Source organism: Protomyctophum parallelum, assembly GCF_964188405.1.
Source record: "Protomyctophum parallelum genome assembly, chromosome: 7".
Classification (NCBI taxonomy): domain Eukaryota; kingdom Metazoa; phylum Chordata; class Actinopteri; order Myctophiformes; family Myctophidae; genus Protomyctophum; species Protomyctophum parallelum.
This window is the reverse complement of record NC_139705.1, coordinates 36960764-36985378: the sequence shown is the minus strand read 5'-3', so window position 1 is coordinate 36985378 and position 24615 is coordinate 36960764. Positions and strand designations below refer to the sequence as shown.

General features: G+C 42.6%; 1 protein-coding gene across 1 annotated transcript in view; it reads left to right on the top strand.

Annotated features, from left to right (window-relative positions):
* prex1 (phosphatidylinositol-3,4,5-trisphosphate-dependent Rac exchange factor 1) overlaps positions 1-24615 on the top strand; it is a 111757-nt gene that overhangs the window by 27058 nt on the left and 60084 nt on the right. Inside the window, exons 4-10 of the mRNA XM_083770139.1 lie at positions 2620-2724; positions 5851-5952; positions 6257-6418; positions 11578-11711; positions 11994-12109; positions 15300-15449; positions 20070-20217. Of these exons, the coding sequence (XP_083626265.1) occupies positions 2620-2724; positions 5851-5952; positions 6257-6418; positions 11578-11711; positions 11994-12109; positions 15300-15449; positions 20070-20217 (917 nt within the window). The remainder of the gene's footprint in view (positions 1-2619; positions 2725-5850; positions 5953-6256; positions 6419-11577; positions 11712-11993; positions 12110-15299; positions 15450-20069; positions 20218-24615) is intronic.

Here is a 24615-nt window from a genome sequence, read left to right as displayed (position 1 = left end):
GCTGACCGTGGGATAATTTCAGTGCATAATGGTTCTGTGTTGACCTGTGTCTGGAAAGCAGAACACAGACGTGCACGTAATGTACTGTTGTTTTGTACAATTGGTGCATTGGGTTGCATACGTTATGAGGAAGTGGTTTTGTGCACATTTCTACAGTGGGGTCAGTCACTCTGTAAGGGACATTGACTACTTTTGGCCCAACACAGCAAAAGTTAGAGTCTAAAATTAGACAAAAGACACTGAGACATCATTAATTAATCTCTCCACACACCTCAAAGCCCGGCTTCTCATTATTCTGCCAGCATGGTAGCCTTGGTGCCGACGAGTCTATGTTCTTCACGCTATGTTTTCACAGAAATACAGTGTGAAAGTGCTGTGTTTTGTGGATTAGCAACATATTGCCACAGAAGCTTAAATGTATATAAAACTCTATATTTCATGAGCACGCCTGTAAGATTTTAGATTATTGTTTAATACTGTACATGCGCATCATTCAGTATCATGTTAAACACATTTGTATCAATGTATAACATTATTGCATCCATCCATGATATAGTTTATTTTGAAATGGTCTGAGGTAGGGAGTTCCATAATGTGCATCTTGCACAGGAGCAGCTGAGCATGAACCCACAATGACATCATTATGCTTCTGCTGAAAAACACTATTGTGGGTCGACTTGGTTGTGATTGCGTTATGTCCGATATTGCTTTCTTATCCAGACGCCCTCAGCTCAGAACATTCCACTAACGGAGAATGAAAGGAAGAAACGTGTGTTTATCTAAGGGACAAACGCAGTCTTTGAGTTATTCTGGGTGTGAGTGGTTTATTTCCGAGCAGGCTCAGCTTTTAAAGACGTCCCTTTCGGAAATGAAAGGGTCACAGTTAAGAAGCACGTAAACTATTTAAAGAACACTTGATTCGACCATCTAGCCACCAGCTCATGAATAAAGTGGTAGGTTAGCTAAAGTATTTGTAAAGATATAATTTTTGTGAGTAGCAAGGTTCAATTGCAGTGGTGATTTAGAGCTGAAAGGATTCCTCCAAAAGCTTTAGTGTACCCAGTAGTCTCATGTATAAATCTCCATCTAGTGTAGTCTTGTGTATGCCTGTTGGAATGCAATTACCGGTATGTCTTTATAATGCATATCCCCAATTCAACAATTTTAGTGCTGGGCTGCTGTCTGAACAAGCAGTGTTGTCAAGTAACTAAAGTAATATGTTACTTTCAGTAATATTATTACTTTTTTCCGGTAACTAGTAATGTAACTAGTTACTTTAACATTTTATATAATAATATTACATTAACTTTTTTCCAAAAGTAACAAAAAAAGTTACTATTTTCACGACCCTTTGTGGAACTGTGGGTTTGAGTGTTCATTTATAATGGTAGACTGGGTTGGGGTCGAGTTGCTTTGCAGGCTGCTGATCCGCTCTAGATCTAGACTATAGGGTGGATGCGGAAACGATGCATCGGATGCAGAAGGGCGGGCCTTAAACCGTCCGGAACAACAAACTTGTGTGCGACTCGTGTTGTTAAACTGCAAGAGAAGTAAATAAACTAAACATGGAGGAGGTGGAGGAGACGCCGGCACCACAAAGCGTTTCATTCACTACTTGGAAGTATTCACATTATTTTGAGTATGTCTGCGAAAAAAGACAAGATGAACATTATTGTCCGCTGCAAGTTGTGCATAGGGAAGAAGATGTGGTGTACACTATACAGAACCCGGCAGAGTAGTTCCGGAGGAATGGATTGTGTGGCCCTGGTTTTTCCCTAATGGGACTGATCGAGGGTAGCTACTGGGACGTAAGTCGGGACTTGATCACCCCGGCTGGGTCACCTGAGTGAGGGGTATGAAGACCCGAAACCCCGATGACCTTGGGATACATCACTGAGGATACGTCCCAGGTGCCTCCATGCGATGTATTTTTAGTTTTAAGAGAAAATTTGACAACACTGTGAACGATATAAGGCTACATATAATATAAAATGCACCAAAAAGTCACCAATATCTAATTAGTTGTAAGGAAACAAACCATTTCAGATCATTAATGGAGATATTCATGAAATAATCCCAGCTTATACTGTGCCTAAATGCTTATACAATTTTCTTTGCTGAATGTTCTTCCGTTGTTGCCAAATCTATTTTCACCTATTCATCCATTTTTGCTGAAGATTATTCACCCATCACCGCCAAATGTTCACCTATTATGATTATGCCCAGAAGAGCAACCCTAGGGTTCAAGTGGTTAAATATCTTAATGTGATATCGCATGCATGTGATGAGCTCGCTGTGTTGTAAGCTTGTAGATTGGCTATTTTTGGTTATTAGTTATTTTAAGATTAAAGTCTATTTGAAGTGATCAAACTAGCAATAGCATACATGTTTAGAACCATCTTCCATAAACATGAATGTTGTCCGAATATGTCACAAAAGCAAATGTTAATGCCTCAAATATGTGATTTCTTCAACTGGTTACCTGCATGTGGAACAGCAGCAAACATACAGTATAGGCTACTGTAGGTTTAGATTAGAATACCTTTTTATTTAGTGTTTATTCCATGCACATATCTTATGGTGTTCTAACATGTGTTTGACCTGTCCTGTGTGTTCCAGAAGGGGAGGTTCACTGTATACGGAGAATACTGCAGTAACCATGAGAAGGCTCTGCGACTTCTGATGGAGCTCAACAAGATCTCCCACATCAGGACCTTCCTCCTGGTGAGAACTCATGCTTTAATTTCAAAGCTTTGTGTTTCCTCCGTTCCCCTAATGCAGGCCAGGGGTTCCCAAACATGTTCATGTCAAGGACCTTCACTAAAACAGCCGGGACAACGCTCCACACGCCCCAGACTCTTCTCCCTTCTGGCTCCAAAACTATGGAATGAACTTCCATTTGCAATCAGAACTGCAGAGTGCAGACTCACTCCCAATCTTTCGCCGTAGTCTGAAAACTCACCTCTTCAGACTCCATCTTAGCCCGTAGCACTTGCCGTAGCACTTTCCCTATAGCCTCGACAACCTTACAGGCATATGCAAAGGCTACACTTATATTTGCAGTGTTTGTGTAAGGGAGAAGAAACATTTCAATACTTATTGATTGGGAAACTGTGGGATTATCATCATCACATCCTTTGTCCTGTCCATCTTGTAATGCTGATTCCACTGTTAGACGCATGTTAGGTTTTTAGCTTGCTTATGAATTATGATTCTTGATGACTACTATGACTTGATGTACAATTTCATGTATGACCATGTGTTGTTCTTGCTTACGGTAAATTGCTCTGGATTAAGATTGTCTGCTAAATGCCTAAATTGTAAGGACCGCCAAATTTATAATAATTATTTATATTTTTTATAGCGGATCTAAAAGCTTGCACGTTGTGATCTGATTTAGATATTTTTCTAGGGATCCCCCTGGAACCCCCTCAAGGACCCCTGGGGGTCCCCGGACTCCACCTTGAGAACCCCTGCTCTAATGAGTCTAAGTTATATGTAATGCATTGGTGTTGCTTTCCGCCTTAAAAACAAAACAAAAACAACTACGCTGCTTTTTTGTTTTTTAACACTTCATTATTTCCTGTTCTCTTTACAGCCTCCTTCCTCTGGCCCACATCCCTTTCCTTCACCCCTTCCTTTCCTTTTTTCCGTCCTCTCCTGCATCCTTTCATCACGTCAACTCCGTTTCCAATGTTTACACTTTAATGAGGGCAGGAACTCGTTGCGAGGTTGCTGGGGTTCAAGCGCAGGATGCGAGCACCGTCAAGGTCGCTCATCTCACTCTTGGCCGCGGTTCTGCCAACAGCTGTTTCCATGTTTTGACACCAGAGCCAGGGGTCCTGGACAATGAGCCAGGGGTCCTGGACAATGAGCTAGGGGGGTCCTGGACAATGTACGAAGGGAAATGGGGCCTCTGAACACAAGTCTGATGTAATATGAAGGTCTTATAGGCCAGCCAGCTGTCTGCTGCTGCTGACTGTATGTTGTTGCACGATGGTTTTCTTTTGCTGCCTTATTTTGACTCATAGGACTGGAATTATTATTTTTACAATTTACAATTTTGGCATTTATCCAGAAAGATCAGAGTAAGCATGAATCCTAGTTAACAAACAAGGTAAATCCTCACATAAGTTCAGTGCAAAGGGAACATTGTAGTGCTTTGTAGAAACTACAAGGTAAACGTCACACATCGGTCTAAAACAACATGTGTGTTGTTTAGACATTCTTAACATTTGTGGTCGCTCAAAAACATCTAAATAATTAGTAATCGACCAGCATTAAAACGGCTACAGAGTGCTAGGGGGTGTGGTGGAGACTGAAGAGGTGCCTCAGGAAGAGGCTGTTTTCCTGGCACACTGTGACACAACACCACTGTGACAGGCCTGCCACCTCCTCCAGATAGGCCCCCGTGCCGTGGTTTGAGATGGGGCCACTGCCACTGTGTTGCCACAGTGATGTGTGGGAGGGGCTCGGGTCATGTTTCACTAGCACAGCAAGTACAGCGCTCGCACACACGTGGTTTTGCAGTTGCCATGAATAAGATTGTTACAATTACAATTACAATTTAGGCATTTAGCAGACGCTCTTAATCCAGAGCGACTTACATTAAGCAAGAACAAAAGCATGGGAATACATCACATAAAAGCTTGTTAAGATTCGTCAGTCTTTTCATTGATAGTTATTAGGGAGTCACATTAACTGACACATGGATGAAGGAATTACTCTAGTATATTATATTGCATCAGAGGATTGTGACTCAGGCTTACAAAGCATGTTCAGCTCGTTGATGTCACAACAGGGTGGAGAGGAGAGCCAGGCTCAGATTTGGCCATTCTAAACCCCAGATAATGTTTCATGTTTCAGTTCAATACATCAGTGTCCTCCTATGTCGTGGTTGTTGAAGCAGCAGTATTGTTATTTATTGTATGTAACAGTATTCTGTATCACTGAAAGAAAGAAGAGTTCTAATAGGAGAGAGGAATGAAAAATGAAATGAGGGGGGAAAAAAAGAGAGGGAATGAAGTTGCACAATAACCACAGTTTTCTGTAGCTTTTACAGAACATTGAAATGCTTCATCCCCAGTGTTCGATAATGTTGCTTTTAAAATTACCATGTTACATTATAACACCAGTAAGACGCCTGAGGGCGAGAAGCGACCTCGGCGAGGTGCACGCATCCGCCTGTGTGACAGCAGACTGCTGGGCGAGTGCTGGTGCTTTGGCATGCTGGGTCAGATCTTGATTTTCGGGCCTGTTGTGAACTCTAGTTTTCACCGGCTGCCGGGCGTGGCTGCACTAATAACTTTGGGGCAGGCCCGTCTAGAGTTTAAAGAGTCAAAGAGAGTTTAAATCAGTCAAAAAGGTGACATTGAAGAGGAAGGATGGATTGGGAAGGATCAAAATATGGAATGTCAGAACAGGTCGGCTCCATATACTGTATGGAGATCTAAGGGTTTGAGGTCAGATGTAGAGTTGCTGTGCAATATTGATGATATCAGGGATCTCCATATAATATATGTAATCTATATAATTATGGGCTTAATATCGATGAAATAAGGGATCTCCATCCCTGATGTTACGTGATGTCACGTGCTCCATCCCTGATGATGTCACGTGCTCGACCAACACACATCACGTGCACGACCAACACACGGGACAGGAAATGCACGATTCCATAGTTAACTGCGACCTTCGGTCGCAATTAAAGATCCCCTTTGCAGCGCTTAAAGTTGCCTCAGTGCTATGATTATGTCAGGATGACGTAATTATCAGCATCAGGGTTAAACCCATTGTCCTAACTTGACTATTATGTTGCAGTTCAATATGTGTGTTCTTTCTTCTCCTCAGCACTGCATGCTATTGGGGGGGAAGAAAAGCACTGACATTCCCCTGGAGGGCTACCTGCTCTCTCCCATCCAGAGGATCTGCAAGTATCCTCTGCTGCTCAAGGTACTGATGAAACCACTACCATAACCCTGCTATCTGGACTGTTCATTTGACATGGATTCAAAATGGATGGGTCAATCTTTACAAACTCAAAAGTTAAATTAACAATTTGGCTTCCTCAAAACTCTCAGATATTCAGTGATGTATTCTAGCTCTAGAGAGGAAAAGTGAAGTCATTCTAAATTTAGAATTTTAAATTTCAGCTCAGTTCCTCCATAAGAGCACAGCATTTACTTTAATGTAGTCTATTCAATATAGCCCTTAGGGAAAAGAAGTTCACTCCTCTGGTTTCTTCTTGACTTTGTAGGAGCTGCTGAAGAGGACCCCAAAGAAACATGCAGATTACCCTGCAGTGGAGGAGGCTCTGCAGGTGATGAAGGCCGTCTGCTCCAACATCAACGAGACCAAGAGGCAGATGGAGAAGCTAGAAGCTCTGGAGCAGCTGCAGTCCCACATCGAGGGTTGGGAGGTGAGAAGCGTCAGGGGCTGCTACTAGCATCAGCTAGCGTCGGCGCAAATTAGCAATCAGGATTTTAGCGGATACCTTATTTCTTCTTTGGTCTAGTGGGGATGTGCGTGCAAAGCTTCGTGGCAATCAGGTGCTGCGTTCATGAGCTGAGGCTTTTTATTTTTTTTGGGGGGGGCTTTTCTGCCTTTTTTTGTAATAGATTACAGTGTAGATAGACAGGAAACGAGGGAGAGAGACGGGGAGAGACATGCAGCAATGATGGTCGGGAACGGGACTCGAACCCGTGATGCACTGCCAGGCCACTTATGTGCCTAAATCTTATCTCCAATCTTAGCCAATAAGGATGGAATATAAAAAATATATTGCTTGTGGAGAAAAAAAATGCCTGCTTATGTAAAAAAAAAAAAAGTTTTTACCAAATGCCCCCGCCCCTCAGTTAAAAATCGCTATAGTGATACAAAGCAATACATATATTTTTTTAACACTCATCTTTTAGTTATTATTGTAAACTAATGAATGAACCATTGCTGTAAAAAAACAAAGTTGTCCATTAACCCATTCTGGACGGGAACCCCTTTTGGTGTTTATTATTTTATACTTTAGCTATTGAAAAATAGCAGATCTACGAGCTTGTAGGTCTGCTATTTTTGAAAAATCGTGAAAATGTAGTGCAAATCTTTGAATATATCATTCACAGCGAACGTTTTTAACTCAAATCTTTGCTTCCGGGGGGTCCCTGGAACAACATATTTTCAAATGGGGGTTGGCGGCCAATTACATAGTTTCTGGGGTCCTTGACATGAAATATTGAGCACCACTGATATAGTATTTCAGAAAACATTTTCTAAGTCTAGTCTAAATGGGTTAAGTCTGTTATTGGTTCTAAATAACCGTTTTGATATGTTTTCAGTTAATTGGTCAGTGCTGGGTGACAGGCTGGACAACAGACTGGGCTAAATGGAGCGTCCTCACGTTGTTAAAATCCTCAGTGTCCGATTAACTGCTTCTCACTCCGGTGACAAAACCCATCCAGACTACTTTCAGCAAAAGACTTCACCATCTATCTGAGACTTTAAGCGCTTTTTCATTCAGTCCAAGGTAAAACGGAAAGTGTTCATTTAACCCTTAAGAGTTAAATTAGTGCTCTTCTGCGAGGGGGCCTCGGACAGTGCGTGAAAGCTAAGCAGAGCGCCTAGCACATTTTTCACGCCGCCCTCACCCACCACAACGGAAGCCTTGTCTTCCCAGGCACCGAGTGGACAATCTGCCCACTCAGTGTGCCAACGGGCATGCCAACTGGCATCCTACCCAATCAGAAGACTCCGAGGGGATGGGGGGCTCCAGGCTCAGATGCATAAAGTCTTCTCAGAAAAAGAGGGGTCCGCTCTTCTTTGAAAAATGTCACCATTTCAATTGGTAATTGCTTGTCCAATGTATTCAAAATGAGTGCGTTTACGGAGTGAATATGGATTATGCTTTCTCATTTCTCTTCTGATATATCGGTGAAAGTAATACTTCTGTAATTGGATTTATTTACCACACTGACATCCTTTTAGCACTGTCTATTTTTCTTGTCTGTCTGTCTGTCTGTCTGTCTGTCTGTCTGTCTGTCTGTCTGTCTGTCTGTCTGTCTCTCAGTAGCTGAATCAATTCAGGCATTAGCCTCTCCTCCTCTTCTCCTCTCTTATACTGGCTAATCACCTCTAGTCATACTCATAATGGAAGTTAATAGTGCACAGTCAGGCTCAAATGCATTATCACTGCTTTGATGCACCTCACAGACACACCCATACATTTACTGACACACACACACACACACACACACACACACACACACACACACACACACACTCACACTCACACTCACACTCAACCTAGCCCACAGGCAAACTCATTTCCTTGAAGCACCCACCCCTGCCTCCACTCAGGGCTGTTAAATATGAGATTGAATCAATGGAGTGCAACATTATACTGTAGCTCTGAATGTCCGTCACAAACATACCCACAGGCCTTTCGGCGCTGAATTCCAAATAGGTTTGGTGTTTGAGTGTCGCGCCACACGCATGCGCGCACACACACATGCAGAGACACGGACGCACGCACGCACGCACGCACACTCACTTATTCCACAAGTTCTGGAGAAAGATGTCCACAGGCCTGAGACATGTTTAGTTAAATTGACACACTCATCTGCATTCATTTATGTTTTTTACATGTAGTGTAGTGGTGGCGTAGTCACTTTCATAAACATTCAGTTTGAAGATTCAATTAAAGTTGACCATGTATTGTTATTGTTGCGAATTCATCTTGAGATATTCAGTGATGGCAGCCTGTCAAACTAACATACATTGACTTTTCATGGGAATTTCACTGCCACCATAAATGTGGTAACCGGCCTGATGTAATTTGACAAGTTGGAGTAAATTAACCAATTAGATGTTTGTTTTGTTAGTTTGTTTGTTTCAGTTCTCTTTACTTTAAACATTCAATATGAACCCAACGCCTCCAGCTGTGCAGCAGGGCTGGCGTCACTCAGTGCATTCACAATGAGTTGTGCTTCATGCGTAAAGGTCAGGGATATGGCAGTGTGTGAGGCGGCACACTGTAAACTGTGTGCTCTAGTCAGTTGGAGTTCTTGGTCTTTGATTTCACTAACAATGGAATGAAAACTAAATGTTTTTACAGCTGCATCGCATTGTTTCATGAAAAGTTGTCAGTTTTTCAAGATGGGATGCAGACTTCAGACGTTAACAATCCCGTGCTGTGCTCAAATCAAATAATTTGTGGACGCAAGTGTTTTTGAAAAGCATTTTTGGCAACGAAGCCTCTTCAATCAATCGCACATAAACCCGTCATTGTGTTAATAGTGAAAACGAAAATGGCAGATCTGCAAGCTCACAATGTGTCATGTTGCAAAGCATTGTGAGTAAGACTAGGGATGCTATAGGGTTCATGTGATTAATTATCGTTATAATTAAAACGCAATTGGCAGCAATTATTGATTATGTAACTTTGATGTTTACCAGTGGATTATGTTGTGGACAGTTTTTTCTTCTTCTGTGAGGGCAGCCAAGTTGAGCCAACTAACCGTTCTCAATTTTGATCCTGACGTTGATTGTGACCTTTGACCCTTCTGACCCAAAATGGTCAGAGGAATCTACTGATTCATGAAATGGTACACGGACGCAGACGCTTTGACGGGAGAAAATGAAGTCTGCACACCGCCCGCTATTACTGCAAAAGCTCTGCTGTATTTTTCAGTGAGTGATCTAAATGTTGACGGCAATAAAAAACACCAGAGCTTTTGCAGTCATACGAACATTATTTCCACCTGTTGAACTGCTGCTTGTCCTGCACCAGGGCCACGTGGATGTGCATGCGCTATCTTTTTTCCTACTTGAAAAAATTAAACGTATAAGTAAGCAAATAAATTAAAATAGACACAGATGAATAAACAAATTCATTTAGGTATGTAAGAACACAAGTAAGCTTGTGAGCTCACAATTGAGCTTGTAGATCTGCTATTTCTGAAAATGTGTGAAATATTTTGAAACCATCCGCTTATAATGACTAAAAGGCTCAATCCCAATTTCTCCCTTCGTCCTGGCCCTTAGCCCTTGCCCTTGCTTATGCGCGTTCACGTGAGGGGGAAGGGTTATCTCAATTGTCTTTGGAGCGAGGGGTAGGGCCGAGGGTTAGGGCTAGAATCCCCTTCGTTTGAAGGGATATCTCGACGGGACTTCAAACGGAGCAACATCACTGAGGGGCAGTGAGGGCTGAAAGGCGGACGAGGTAAGAAGCCTTTTATGTCCTTTATTATGGAAAAATATTATAATAACCAATATTATTTGAATGTATTAACAATCTGCATCGCCAAAATTATCGCAATCTCTAGCAAAGGTTAACATTACCTCACGTGAACTAACGATATGATACGGCGTTGCATTCATACAACGTTACCCATTCATTTGGCGCCGCATCGGCGCTTTATTCTTTTTTATTTATCGCCGGTGCGCCGGTGATACAACACGGATGCAAGCTAGCTTATTAGCAGGCATCAGTCCGACCCCCCAGACCACGATATGTCAACATTCTGCAGTTTTGGAGCTCTTAAAAGCCGTGAAATAGCCTACTGTACCTACATAACGCTGTCACTGCATAACGTTGGCTACTCGCGCTGCAGTTATAGCTATGGTTTTATCATGACCAATGTTAAGCTAATCCCCACAAGTTGCAAAACTTACATAACTAATTAGCAATGGTGTTGTTTTTTTCCCCAGGCAAACCAGCTACAGAACAGATTGCAAGCTGCCGTGCAGACTATACATTGGATGGAGATGAATCACGATGGCTTTTTCATTGATAGAAAATTACTCTGTTCTTAATGATATTAAAAACAATGAACAGTGACCACAGCCCCTTCTTTCTATACTGTAAATTGTTTTTCCTTTTTCTAACCCTGTATATATATCTGTACCCATGCTATACAAACAATCAATTAATCAGGTACAACTGTTGAGCAGGTGTCAGAATGAGCTATATCTAGCTGAATTACATACATGGGCTACCAACATGAGACAAAATTACAATATATTTATTTCATCATAACCACAGCAATGTTATATTTACGTTCCATCTCTACAGCTTAAATCAAATGGAAAGTAGTTTCCAAAGTGGGTTATGGGCTAAATGATAGTTTGTACACTCTCAGAGTTAATTAACATTGATTTTACAATATAAATTGGGGGTCCTAGAGACAGAAATGCCATCAAAGTTTGGGGACCACTGGCCTGTAGTGAGCTTGCAGATCAGCTATTTTCTGAGAACAGGTTATATATCAATTTCTACAAGGGACGTTCAATATTTAGGAACGTTCCAATTCCTAGGGGGATGATTTATCTCCCTACCCCTTGACACTCATTATGTAGGGACAAGGGGAAGGGGCAAGGGCTGAGGGGTAGGGTTAAAAAAGGAATTGGGATTGGGCCTAAAACACATTGGCTGCATTAGTTGCCGGTACGGATGCCGGCGATGTATGAATGATGCCAGAATGATATCGGTAGGTCTCTAGTAGTAATGCGAGCTGAAAACTGCATTTCAAACCTCATGGAGGTTCGTTCCACCTTTGTGATACATTTCCATCTCCTCTTCTCTTTCAGGGGACCAACCTCACAGATATTTCCACAGAGTTGCTCCTGCACGGCAACCTCCTGAAAATCTCAGCAGGCAACATCCAGGAGCGCGTCTTCTTCCTATTCGACAACCTCCTTGTCTACTGCAAAAGAAAGTCCAGGTGAGAAACTCCAGCAAACTGCTGGAAAAATAAATGTTATTCAATTTAGCTGAGAGAATTCCCCTTTTCGCCAAGCTGGAAAATTTGAGCTAATTTCCCGATTTTCCTATTTGTGTAGAGAAGTCATTAGTATGCAAACAAAAACAAGAAAAAACCCTACATGCCTGTGAATGTATATATGTGTGTGTTTTAAAGACCAAGTCATTTCTCACAGCAGGGGAGCTGGCAGCAGATATTTGCCTCTCATAGTTAAACTGTTGGTGTTGTGTCTCGTTCTCCCAGAGTTTCTGGAAAGAAGTCAAGCAAGAGGACCAAGTCCATCAACGGCCCTCTCTATGTGTTCAGAGGACGGATCAACACGGAGGTGATGGAAGTGGAGAACGTGGAAGATGGAACAGGTGCGTGTGAGCCAAGTCCAGCAGAGCAAAGCCTCATTTGAGCGAGTGGACCGTAGAGTGAGCAGAGGGTCCAACTGGCAACCTTCCCATTCCCTCTCTACGCCCTCAGCTACGGCTGTCCATTTATACTTTATACTCGTACTAAAACAACAAGTTCGTGATGAAATAACATAGATGTCGGCTGTCAAATGTGCCCTTATCCTTTGTATCTGTGGGGATTTCGCCGTCTCTACGTGTTGCGAGATTGTAGATTGGCTAATTGTCCGCAAAGAAATTTGGTATCGAGAGTAGTAGGGCGTCTAGTATAGACCCCTGGGAAACACCGGTCAACACAGTTTATATAGGGTTAAGTGGTTAATTGTAAGAATTTTGGGAGGCAGGGGGATAAACAATATGGTGCTTGGCATTTTTTGAGAGCAGAAAGACATTCTCACGGTCTCAGAAGATGTAGCAGCAATCTCCTCCATATCATCATCTCGCCATCTTCTCTCTGAGCCACACTGGCAGGCAAAGCAGGTTGAGATCAAAGCTTTGTGAATAGCCTATAATCTGAATGTATTATCTTTGGTGGTTTCTTATGGGCTAGCATGTGAAACAAATCAAACAGAGGCTAGCCAGTGAGGCTATGTGGTTAGTGTATGCCTCAGGAGTAAACACATTGTTCAGCTCGCTCGCTCTCTTTCGCACACACTTATTTGTCACTCACTTACAGCAGGTGCAGTACAAGCATGGTTGTGTGATATATGATCTGCAAGACTGCAACAACAAGTACTGTAATGAAATACAATGAGAAAACGGAAATAAGGCTAAAAGGTTAATTAAGGTTAAAAAAAAGAGTTAATTCCTTCTCTCTCTCTGTCTCTGTCTCTCACGTGTCTTCTGTTTTTCGACAGTGAGGGGCCGGACAACGTGGTTCACAAGCTTCCACGCCTTGTTTCTCTTTGACTGTGGCTTATGTTGGCTGTTGCAGTGAGACCGTTGAAGAGGAAAACCACAAACAAAAACATGCCTAATTCTCAGAAGCAGGGGTCTCGAAGTATTCAACACGCTTCACTGTGCGGTCCCGCTATCTGGCGAGGGATTGAGATGACGCCGTGATTGTGTGGTTTACTGAATGGCTTGCAAACAGTTAGGAGTTATCTGTGGAAAACTGGAATCTCCAGTTTCCAGTTTGTTTATAACACATATTTTTACCTACATAAGATTTCATATTTCTATAGAGCCTATATTGATCTTGCAGATATATATTATTTGACTACATCGGTATTGGCATATGGCAATTATGTAGCTCAGGTGTCAGATTTGTTTAACCACTTCCTGGCTCTGACCACTTCCAACCTGGTTTCCCTAATGTGGGCATATCATTATTATATCCATATAAGGATTGTGGTCAAATATGGAGCATATTGTCCAGCGTGATCTAGTATGAGAGTGATGACACTAGCGTTGACTCCCATTGTAACAATGGAATGCGGACATGCTCGTTCTATCTCAATGGGATGGTTCCAATGTTTGGAACTATAGCCACCCCGCTTTGCTGTGAGATCAAAGCGTGTCGCCACTCTTCTTCCACGGCTCTGGTATTGTCTAACCTCAATGTGTCGTCAAGGCTTCAGCCAGGCACGAACAAATCAGTCCGCTCCAATGCTCCATATATGGACATTGGGCACATATATTGACCTTACACTGTTGAGCAATCTCCATGGGCATAAAAGGGACAAGAGCTTGCTGTGTAATTGTGTATATGTGCATAATGCATTTTATCGCGCCAAACGACTTCAAACTCTGCTTGTGCAGTGGAAAGGAAAAGGAAAAGAAAAGAAATGCATTGCCCACCTTTGAGTAGTTCTGATATCCAGTGGGCATAAAAGGGACAAGGACTGACAGATCCAGAGATCTCTACCAGTAAATGGGAATAAAAGGGACACAGTTGACAGACAAAGGGACACAGACAGGCGGGTACAACGGACAAAGCCCCCTATGACTCAGACATAGTCAGGAGTGTGACATGGGCCGTGTAGTGTCCCCAAACCTCTAGTAGCTGAAAACTTTACAAAGATAGCAAATTGGCTATTTTGATTTAGTTTTTCAAATTGATTTAATTGATTTTGACAACATGGCTAATTGGTGGACTTTTGGAGATGCTGGACTAGGATTTTGCCTTTGCCTGTCGTGTCACTCCATCTCTCAGGACAGGACCGGTGGTCTTAAACATCTATTTCCTCTTACTCAATCTCTCAGGACAGGACTCGTGGGCTACTGGGTTTACACATCTATTCCTGTAACCTATAGTATGATGAATGCATTCATTATTCAGCACACAGTCACCTGCAGCTGAATGGGGCTTCAAATTAGAACGTGATGAGAAAGAGAGTCAATGAAACGACGACCTTTCACTGCACTGCACTGTACAAAGTAAAATCTTGTGTTCATCTGAGTATACAAATGTAATCTCTACACCCCCAGAGTTACAAATGTATAAATGAACACTGATCATCATTCTATTGTGTAGAAGTCTCTGTGTCAATTTAACTCATCTTATAAAATATATGTTTAACTGGCAAAGCCCAGTTTTCTCAAGTCTTTGCTTTATTAAAAGGGTGTGTTATAATTTTGTTACAATAAATGTTCAATAGCTCTATATTTCGATTATATATTGCTATAGAATGTTTCATCAGTAACCAGAGTCTCCCCATCTCAAACATTGAAAATACATCTCAGGATACTATTTTGTTCCAATCAGGATGAGAACTCATACAGGATACTGGACAAACAAGTGACTTTGGAAGTGACTAAACAAACAAAATGACAAGCTTGGAACCTGAACAGTCTTTGTGGAGTTCTCTCTCCTGTTTGGATAAATCCTGTCCTGAACGTGTATTTTCTGTTTAGTGTTGGAGAGACCGGAAGACCTCTGTTACTGAAATAACACAGCTATCAGAAAATAGTACCTTTTTCTTTTGACGATTATCTGGTGTTAAAAGTGATTTAAAATGGAATGGGTGTGTGTGAATGTTGAAATTACATTGGAGAAGACCCGTTTCTTTGACCACTTATACGTAATACTTGACCGCAGTACCCCAGGGCTCTATACTAGGCCTCCTCCTGTTTTCCTTTTGATCGCCAAATGTTCGTCCCAGAATATGGACGCTAGTTCCAATGTTTTAATGATACATTGTGATCCTTCCAGCGGACTATCACAGCAACAACTACACGGTGACCAACGGTTGGAAGATTCACAACACGGCGAAGAACAAGTGGTTTGTCTGCATGGCCAAGAACACAGATGACAAACAGAGGTGGTTGGACGCTATCTTGAGGGAACGAGAGCAGCGAGAGAGTGAGTGTTTACTTTATATCTAAAAGCGATCTAAAAATGCAATCTGCTATTTTTGGTGGCCTGCAACACTGTTGTATAACAAAGATTTTATTTGATTTTACTTTGACTGCATTGTCCCCTTGGGGACATTTGTCCCCTGCACCAGTGACACTTCTTTTTTTGTTTTGTTGTGATAATCCTCCCTACTATAGAGTGTGCTGACCATATAAGGAGTTCCTCTCTGTCCCCAGTTAACCCCTGGTGGTCAAATTAACGTAGGTTTCGTTTTTGGCTAGGTGGCCCAGCCTTCATCCAATCAGTATAGAGAGGGGCCTTCCGCCAATCATGATTGAGCGGGGGCGGGCCTTCGTGTGCGTGCTGTTGCCCTGCACACGAAGGCCAACAGCTACCGGGGCGGACCGGGGGGTTTTCCAAATCACCCAAATCACTGAATGCTCCTTTAAATTGCTCTATATTCAGGATTTGTCGGGATGCCAATCAAGAGAGAAAACGCAGAATACAAGATAAACAAGTTAAATTGGATGTCATGAAACAAACAAACAAACAAAACAAAATTGGACTTGGTTCTTGGAATGAAAAGGGTTCTCCTTTAAAATGTATTTTCTGTTCATTAAAGAGCTGAAGAGACCCTTATTACCTAACACAAACTCTGTAGCAATGATTACCATCATAATAGAACATTTTTACAAAATACTAAATTGTTTTAACTAGGGATGTCCCGATACACTGTTTTAGTTTCTGATCCGATCCCGATACCACAATTTCTGTGTTAGCCGTTACCGATTCCGAAAACCAATACCAGAGAATAATATTTATAATAATACAAAAAGAAAAAAGATCTTATTTTGAAGTCCACCGACCGGGAATAGTGTTTATAGCTATCTAGCTATATATCTCGTGTTGTGTTTATAGCAGACTCCTGACTCAAATGTGCACTTGCAGTTTGGGCAACTCCAAAGCAAACTCCACATGTCCCAACATTTTATTTACCTGCCATAGTGTCAACTGTAGACCCCTTACCCCTGTGCCGGATCTGTGGTTAGACTGGCATATTTGCCGATACCAATATGAACCGATATGACCAAATAAGGGCCTATCCGATACTATACCGATTGTGGCAACCCAGGGGAAAATAGGTACAGATTCACAGTAAAATAAGAGGCTCAGAGTCAGCTTCAACATAAACTTAAAGTGTCTTTTATTTAAAGTGTCCGGGAAAAGGGAAATGGGGCAAAACATCAACAAAGGGTCCTCTTCTCAGGGGCTTAGGCTTCTAGTCTTGCCGTCCTGTGGGTAGAGCAGAGAGAGAGCCAGTGACTATTTTAGTTGGGGGAGAGTGCTGTAGGCTCTCCAGTTCAGTTGGCCTAGGAGGGAGGGAGAGAGAACAAGACCAGGTGAGCCACAGTACACGCACAGCACATCCAAGTGGGTCCAAAGGTTTGATTTAGTCTTGTACTCACTTGAGAGATCTCCCTCATCCCAGCCTCCTCATGAACAGAGATTCCTCCTTTCTCACTCCTCCATTAGTTCACACTGACTCACCAGACAGCTTGGGCGTCGGCTCTTTAACAGCTTCTGGTGATTGCCTTACTGGCTGCAGGTGCGTCCATGTCCAGACTCCCATTGGCTGCAATATCTGTACAGGGTGATATACTCCCTCTATCACCTCCCCCAGCCTCGTTATGTGGGGAATAGGCCTGGCTGTTTCCCCTGGTTTGCCACACGATACAGTATTGTTGTACAATAATGATGTAGGCTACAGTTTCATTGTTTTCTCCCATGTCTGATTTATCCATTAACAAACGTTAGCAATACAAGTCCCGTGTGGACTGTCTCTCTTCAATCCAATTTGGGAATAAAATTAATTTGAGCGATATATATCTCGATATATATCTCTCTGTGTCTGTACCTCTACAGACTAAAGGTCTTTTCATACAGGGAGCAACACTACAACTGTTTACTTACTTGGATTTGTAGGGTCGCACTGCGCTGTGAATAGATGCGTTTCTACGTGTTGCATAGAAAGAAGTTGTCTGGTAGCGGTGTCTGGTAGCGGACGGTCGTGTGCGTGAGACGAGCACAAATGTGACACTGGATTGTGCCCACTTGTCGTGGTGCCTGTCAGGTTGCCCCCTAAGTGTCCGATCGCCTCATTTAAAATTCATAATGACTAGATGCATCAATTGCTTCCTGTGTGAAAAGGACTTAAGGTGATTACACCATTTGCGTGCCTACTCTGGCTGCATGATTATGGGCATTGTAAGTGATCGCCCTGATTAAATTGCTTAATGTTATAATCACCATTATTTGTAATGATGGTTTTTGGTAGAAAATATATTCTCTAAATAGCTCCTTATGCTTATCAGTACCGGTTACTGCATATCAAACAAAAACAAAAAATGTATTGACCTCAATAGTCCATGACTGACAGTTTGGGAGATGGGTTGTAGTTGTACTCATGTGCTGGTTGAGCTTTGTATAACGGTGACCAAATAAGATGTTCACATTAATTATATGTGATTACATGTATGAACACATGTTCATTTACATTGCATTTTGAGTTGTCCACCGCTAGAAAAACGGATGTGTTCTAATGTGGGCTGTACATACGTACGTAAGTAAACTATCAGGGGCAGAGTTCCGGGGTGTCAGCACCTGATCTGGTTGTGAAAACGGACTGCGTATGAAGAAGTGCTGCGGCTGGCATGTGTATCATGTTACAGCTTGGCGGAAATCAGCCTCATGTTAACAGATGCCAGATTAGCCACAGTGCCCTGCAACGCACTCCCCCCACCCACCGTCCAGACCCCTAAACCAGTTTATGAACCTTTTACCTGTTTCTGCCCCCATCTGAACAACTACATGATTTACCAAATGATACCCCCTAATGACAATTTCCTCCTTTATCTCCTTGTGATTTAGTGGTATTCTCCGTTCCTGGCATGTGGGGTTAAAATGTAACGTTTTCAGAGTGTTGCTGTCGGGTCATTTGGCGCTCTCACAGAGTGGTTCATTGTTCCAGTACACAGTAAAATGTGGAGTGTTGATTTGAACTCTGAAGGTGGGATAAAGGAGGACATTGACATTAGGAGTGTTAATGGTTTATGGTGGGTGAAAAGCCAGCGTTCAGGGCCGTCTTTTGTTTACAATTTCCGAGTTAAATGACTGTAGCACTTATTTTTACACTGTCAGAGTTAAATGAACAGTTCCAGTTTAATTTACTTATGTATTACCTTATAGAGGTGTGAGGGTTGTATTATCTCATCTGTCTTGTAACAGTGGTACACACAGGAGTCTTAAACCAACACTGATGATTTGACTGTCTACTACACTGAGTTTGGGGACCCCCAGGGGTCCTTGAGGGGGTTCCAAGGGTCCCCAGTAAAATTAGTCAGTTTAGTCAGTTCAACCACTTTATAACCTTATACATTGGCCTTTAAAAAAAATAGAAAGAAATGTGGAAAAATGGCAAACATCAAATGCATAGAGTAGTCAGTAAACCAAGAACCTAGATACAGTAGCATCAGTCTACAGTGTATCTTTTTTAAAGAATACTATATACTACTACTATACTACTATACTATAGGATGCAATAAAAATAAAAATAAATCTGATGGGGGTTGACATGAAAAAGTTTCAGAACCACTGGTCTACTAGTGAGAGTGGGACGCTAAGGAGACGTTCTGAACAAACTGGGACAGCTGTGCCCAAAGCCCGTGGGTCTGTGCACTGGACAGGCCCGTCTGTTGTTCAATGACACCCATTGTTTGAGTTCCCTCCAGCTGCTGTCAGATGTAATCTAACCCCACCTCCATCGTTGCATGGCCCCTTTGAATGGATCGTTTGAGTTGCCTCTTGCAAACCTTCGTGGTGGTTCGTTTTATCTGTGGTCGAGTTCATCTAAACACATCCCCTGGTAGAGTTTAGCACTTTCTCAGTGAGCTAACCAACTCAAGAAAGTCCCCCAGTGCACCCTCCTACCCTTCTCATTGTGGTGTGCAGAGGAATACAAACATGGGGGAGATGTAACGTCCAGATTATTTTCAGAAGTCATGCTAGCCGCAGCCCGCCACAACACAACAAACCTAGTTGGTTGTCCTCCAGGCAAGCACACCCCCCCCCCCCCCCCACCCAATGACAGCGTCTGTCCTCTGACTTTGATGCCATGTCTGGCGTTGAAGTGTCGAAGCATTTTCCGTGTTTTATGTTGGCTCTTTGTATTGTTCAGCATCTGTTGTCGACGTTGCTCGCCTTACAGTTGCCATGATGGCAGTAATAATGGGTTTGAGTTAAAGATTTCTGTCTGTCTGTCTGTCTGTCTGATATGAAAGGTTAAGCTTAATTAATTCAGATCTTTAAGCTAACCATGTATTGCAATGTGACACCTGTTAGCTTGAATATCTGTTAAAGTCTCTTGCCATTGTGGCTTTCAAAGTGGGGTCCAAGGACCCTCGGGCCAGGCCTTCTTGAGTGGGTTCTAAATGGAGCCTTAGTAACACTCAAGAGTTATAGACCTGCTATAACTCTTGAGTGTTACTAGGGTCCTTGAAATGTAAATGTTTGAGAAATTGAACCACTGACTGTTCTTGGCTAAACTTCAGGGTGTAATTTCTTTGAAAGGTCTCAAGCTGGGGATGGAGCGGGACGCCTACGTCATGATCGCAGAGAAGGGAGAGAAGCTCTATCACATGATGATGACCAAAAGCCGACACCTCATCAAGGACAGACGCCGGAAGCTCAGCATTGTGCCCAAGTGTTTCATGGGAAAGTGAGTTAATTCTTCTGACTCCTCAGGCCATGTTTAATTTCTGAAGATTTTATGCCATCACACTCAGACACTAGTATAAATCCCCCCCACCTCCCTCACTTCACTGGTCAGTCTGGCTGTCTACAGAACTGACTGGATACTATACTCAACAAATCACAGTAAGGGGAAGTGGCTTGAATTTTATCGGAAGGCTCTGCTCCTGCCCCGCCCACAGATTATTACATTGGAAGGCTCCGCCCATAGACCAATCAGAACCCTCTGTGCCTGCAAGTCCGTGACATAATCTGTCCTATAAGAAACTGGTATATTAGTATCGCAATGCAAGGCTATTAAGAAACTTGACAAAACTCGCCCGACTGACAAGAGAAGTGAAATAAAGAAGAGAAAATTAGTCTGGATTCTGAGCAGGGGGGTGGGCGGGTTAAAGTCCCTTGCTCAGGGAGACAAACTGGGGTTGAGAGACAAACCAGTGACCTTCTGCCTACCAGACGAGCCTATCTAACCACTGTGTGGTCAGTGGTTCTCAGGGTTCCTTGAAGTGCTTCTAAGTTGACTTCACAGAGTGTACACATGGAACCAAATGGACCTGTATTTGTACACTCTCAGAGTTATAGGGGGCCTTGAAATTTGCAAATTGCAATAAGCTACGGCCGCCCGAGGGTGAAATGAATGTATTAAGATAAGGAGGCACTGGTAATCAATCTGAAAGCATTTCTTTCATCATATCCTAATGATTCCCACCGTAAATGCCTCTCCCAGGCTGTTGAAATTGCTCATGCCATCAAGCAGATGCTTCCTGAGTTAGCTGTGGTTATTATGCATGCACACATGTACATACAGTAGAAATATTGTGAATAAGCATACACTTACAAATAACACAACGCCCATCCTGTTGAAACCAGGAAACTCAAGTAAGGATTTCCCTTCCCTGGGAGCCAAGTGCTTTGGTCACTTAGGTGAATACCCTGCACACACACACACGCACACACACACATGCACTCACACACACATGCACGCACACACTCATTAGAGGAAGACCTTATTTTAAGCGAGGCACTCTAATGAGCCATTATCCAGAGGTTCAGTACTATGAATGGACAATGAGAGTCATGCTTGCCGTACAGTACAGTAATGAGTTTTCCATTATGCTCAGTAGTGCCACATAAGCGACAGTGTTATGTGAGATTCCGAGCGGTAATTAAAAATCTTCTTGGCACCGGTTTGAGGAAACCGTAAAATGCATACATAGCAGCGGCCAAAACCATGATGGTGACTGACTGTAATGCAAGAGAGAGCATGCCTGTATGTAGCCATCAGTACATACAGCTGCGACACCCCCATGCGATGGAGTATAAATTAAGCTTGAGGGGATGTCAGTGGTGGATGAAGTACTCATTTTTTTATTTTTGTAAAAGTAGCATACCACAATGAATTGTCATAAAAATGTACTTAAAGTACCAAAAGTAAAAGTACTAATTGTGTAGAATGTCCCATTTCACAAGTGTTCAAAATGTTGCTGGAGGGTTGCTAAAGTTCACAATGCATCGCATTATGACGCATTGCGAGCGTCGGCTATTTTCAAATGACGAAATGTACAGTATATAGGGCTGAAGTGGTTAATGTATTTTGTTATAATCAAAATCTACAAATTACTAGTAGGCTAACTTAAGTTTTCAAATAATTGTATTGCAGTAAAAGTACAACATTTGCCTCAGAGATAAACATGCTGAACGTAACGCCCTGTGAATTCGGGGTGGATCTGTATTGGCCGTCCGTGTTTCTATCGATCAGTGATCCCACTGCCTTATAGTTGTGGTGTGGACATGTTTACAGGGTCATCATCATAGCTCTTCCATGGTGTGAACGGCCCTCATTTCAATCTACTACCTACTTTCAGCTCCTTAATGCATCACTTGGTGTTTTTTCTGCTCTTAACCTGCTCTTGATTCTAATTGTACTCGTCGACGTGTGTGTGTGTGTGTGTGTGTGTGTGTGTGTGTGTGTGTGTGTGTGTGTGTGTGTGTGTGTGTGTGTGTGTGTGTGTGTGTGTGTGTGTGTGTGTGTGTGTGTGTGTGTGTGTGTGTGTGTGTGTGTGTGTGTGTGTGTGTGTGTGTGTGTGTGTGTGTGTGTGTGTGTGTGTGTGTGTGTGGCATTATCCTTGTCATCATGTCTAGTATGCCTCTGTATTCCAACCCCACTCGCCATCTTCTGAATTCTGCTCCTGTGTTTATTCTAGTTTACAGTCAACTCTGTCTTCCTTCTTTCTGGTGTTAGTCACTTCAATTGGCTCAGGCTCGGGGGGGGGGGGGATGACTTTGTTTTGAAAACAAGAGCGCTGGTTTTAGAATGTCTTGGGGATATAAACACAGAACATGATACTGGATTTCTGGCACAGAAGCTCTTTCTATTATCACTACCAGTTAAACATGATCTCTTAAATAAAAAGTTACAAACCCATGCTTTGAATGGTGGTGGGGATGCCGAATGAAATCGAATTAGCCACTTTCCTTAACCATGAGTATTTCAATGTAAACTAGAAAAAGTGCCCTTCTGGGCACAGGTCTCCACCAGGTTATCCACAGATCCGTGCAGTTAGAGGTAAAAACACTTTTCGGCCAGTTATAGCGCCACCTTGAGGCTGAGTTGAAATTGTTCATGTGGCATTTTGTCCTGGGCCTAGTGGGAATGTGGGTGCACAATTTCATGGAAATCACGCGATGTGTTCATGATTTGCAGCATTTTGTTTGAAACTGAGCACTCCTGTGAACTTTGGAAGCCAATCTTAACCAATCAGGATGGAGTCTGAGAAATCTGAAAGACCGGTTTGGTTGAATGGCTCTAGAGAGACTGTGTACCAATTTGCGTGATGTTTGGACAAAATCTGTAGGTGTACTGTGCAAAAACTTGTTTTGCACAAAGCGGCCTCCTGGTGGCGCTATAACAGGCCGTTCTGGAAAGTTTGGGGCAGAGGTTCATCGTTGGCATCCAGGGAGTGTGTGTACCAATTTGCGTGATGTTTGGACAAAATCTGTAGGTGTACTGTGCAAAAACTTGTTTTGCACAAAGCGGCCTCCTGGTGGCGCTATAACAGGCCGTTCTGGAAAGTTTGGGGCAGAGGTTCATCGTTGGCATCCAGGGAGTGTGTGTGCAAAATTTGGCATCGACCGGGTTAACGGTGGCCGAGATTAGCTGTTCACGGACACACGGACGGACGGACACACAAACGGACGGACGGAGTGCAAAACATACTCTCCCCACATGCCTTCGGCCTGGTGGAGACAACCAGGGCACACCTCTCTGTTTCACAATCTAACTTAACAGCAATCTCCTTGTCCCTGCCAGATCTACTATACTCTATAGTCTACTACTCTATATATCTTCACTCCCGCCTCCCATCTCTCCTTTCTGTTGTCTTCTGACCTCTCACCGACTCCTTCCCTTCATTAAGTCTCCATTTCCTGCAGCTTGCATTAGCCGTTATTGGCCGTTCTGACTTGATGAGATTTTCAGCAAGCGTTGTTTGAGAGAATCCAAGAGACGGACGTGCTCCCCGTTGCACTGGATAGAGAGGCAGAGTGCCGTTTGACGCCATCATGTCCTCTAGATTGCATTTCCCCATTCAGTGTTTTGACATTGACCGTAATGCCTAGTTACAGTACTCCAAAGCAGTTTCTGGTGTAGCGTCACGTTAACTTTAACTTCTTCAATTTCTGGTTTGTTGTCAGGAGAAAGTGTGGGTGAAAATTTTGTCGTTTCAAAATAGATGTAAGAATACAGAAAGAAACGAGGGGAAAAAAGATTTAACATGACAACAATATCGACTACATAAGGTGCTTGATCAAAAAAATATAAAACAGAATATCACGGTCTGTTATGCAAGGGAGACACATAACAGTTCAACAACATAGCAGCAGATATCATGCCTGTTTATACATAGTGCTAATACAGCAGCAGTTGAGTGCCTGTGTGACAGCCTGTGTCTGACATGGTGGCAAGGCTCAGTGCTTGGTGACATGTGGAAACTGCTCCTTTCGCTATCGTGTAGCTATTTCTTGTCTGGCAGTGACATGAACATAATACGACATGTTGTCATGTGCAGTATTTGTAAGGAACTGTATTTCCAGGTGTATTAATGGCTGACTCAGTAGTACAGTATAGATAAATGGCATAGTGATTTAAAAAAAAGAAAGAAATAAGAAAAAATATATTATCTTTAAACATGTAGGCTGAGATCTACTAGAAGATGGACCGCATACACTTAAGTACACAACATTTATTGAAGACAGGGACAATCTGCTAACTGGCTAGAAGTCAAAATGTGTCTGTTATGGTCCTTAAGTGAGTAATTAAGTAATTAAGTTAGTAATTAAGTCATTAAGAGTGTTTGTGGACACTTAT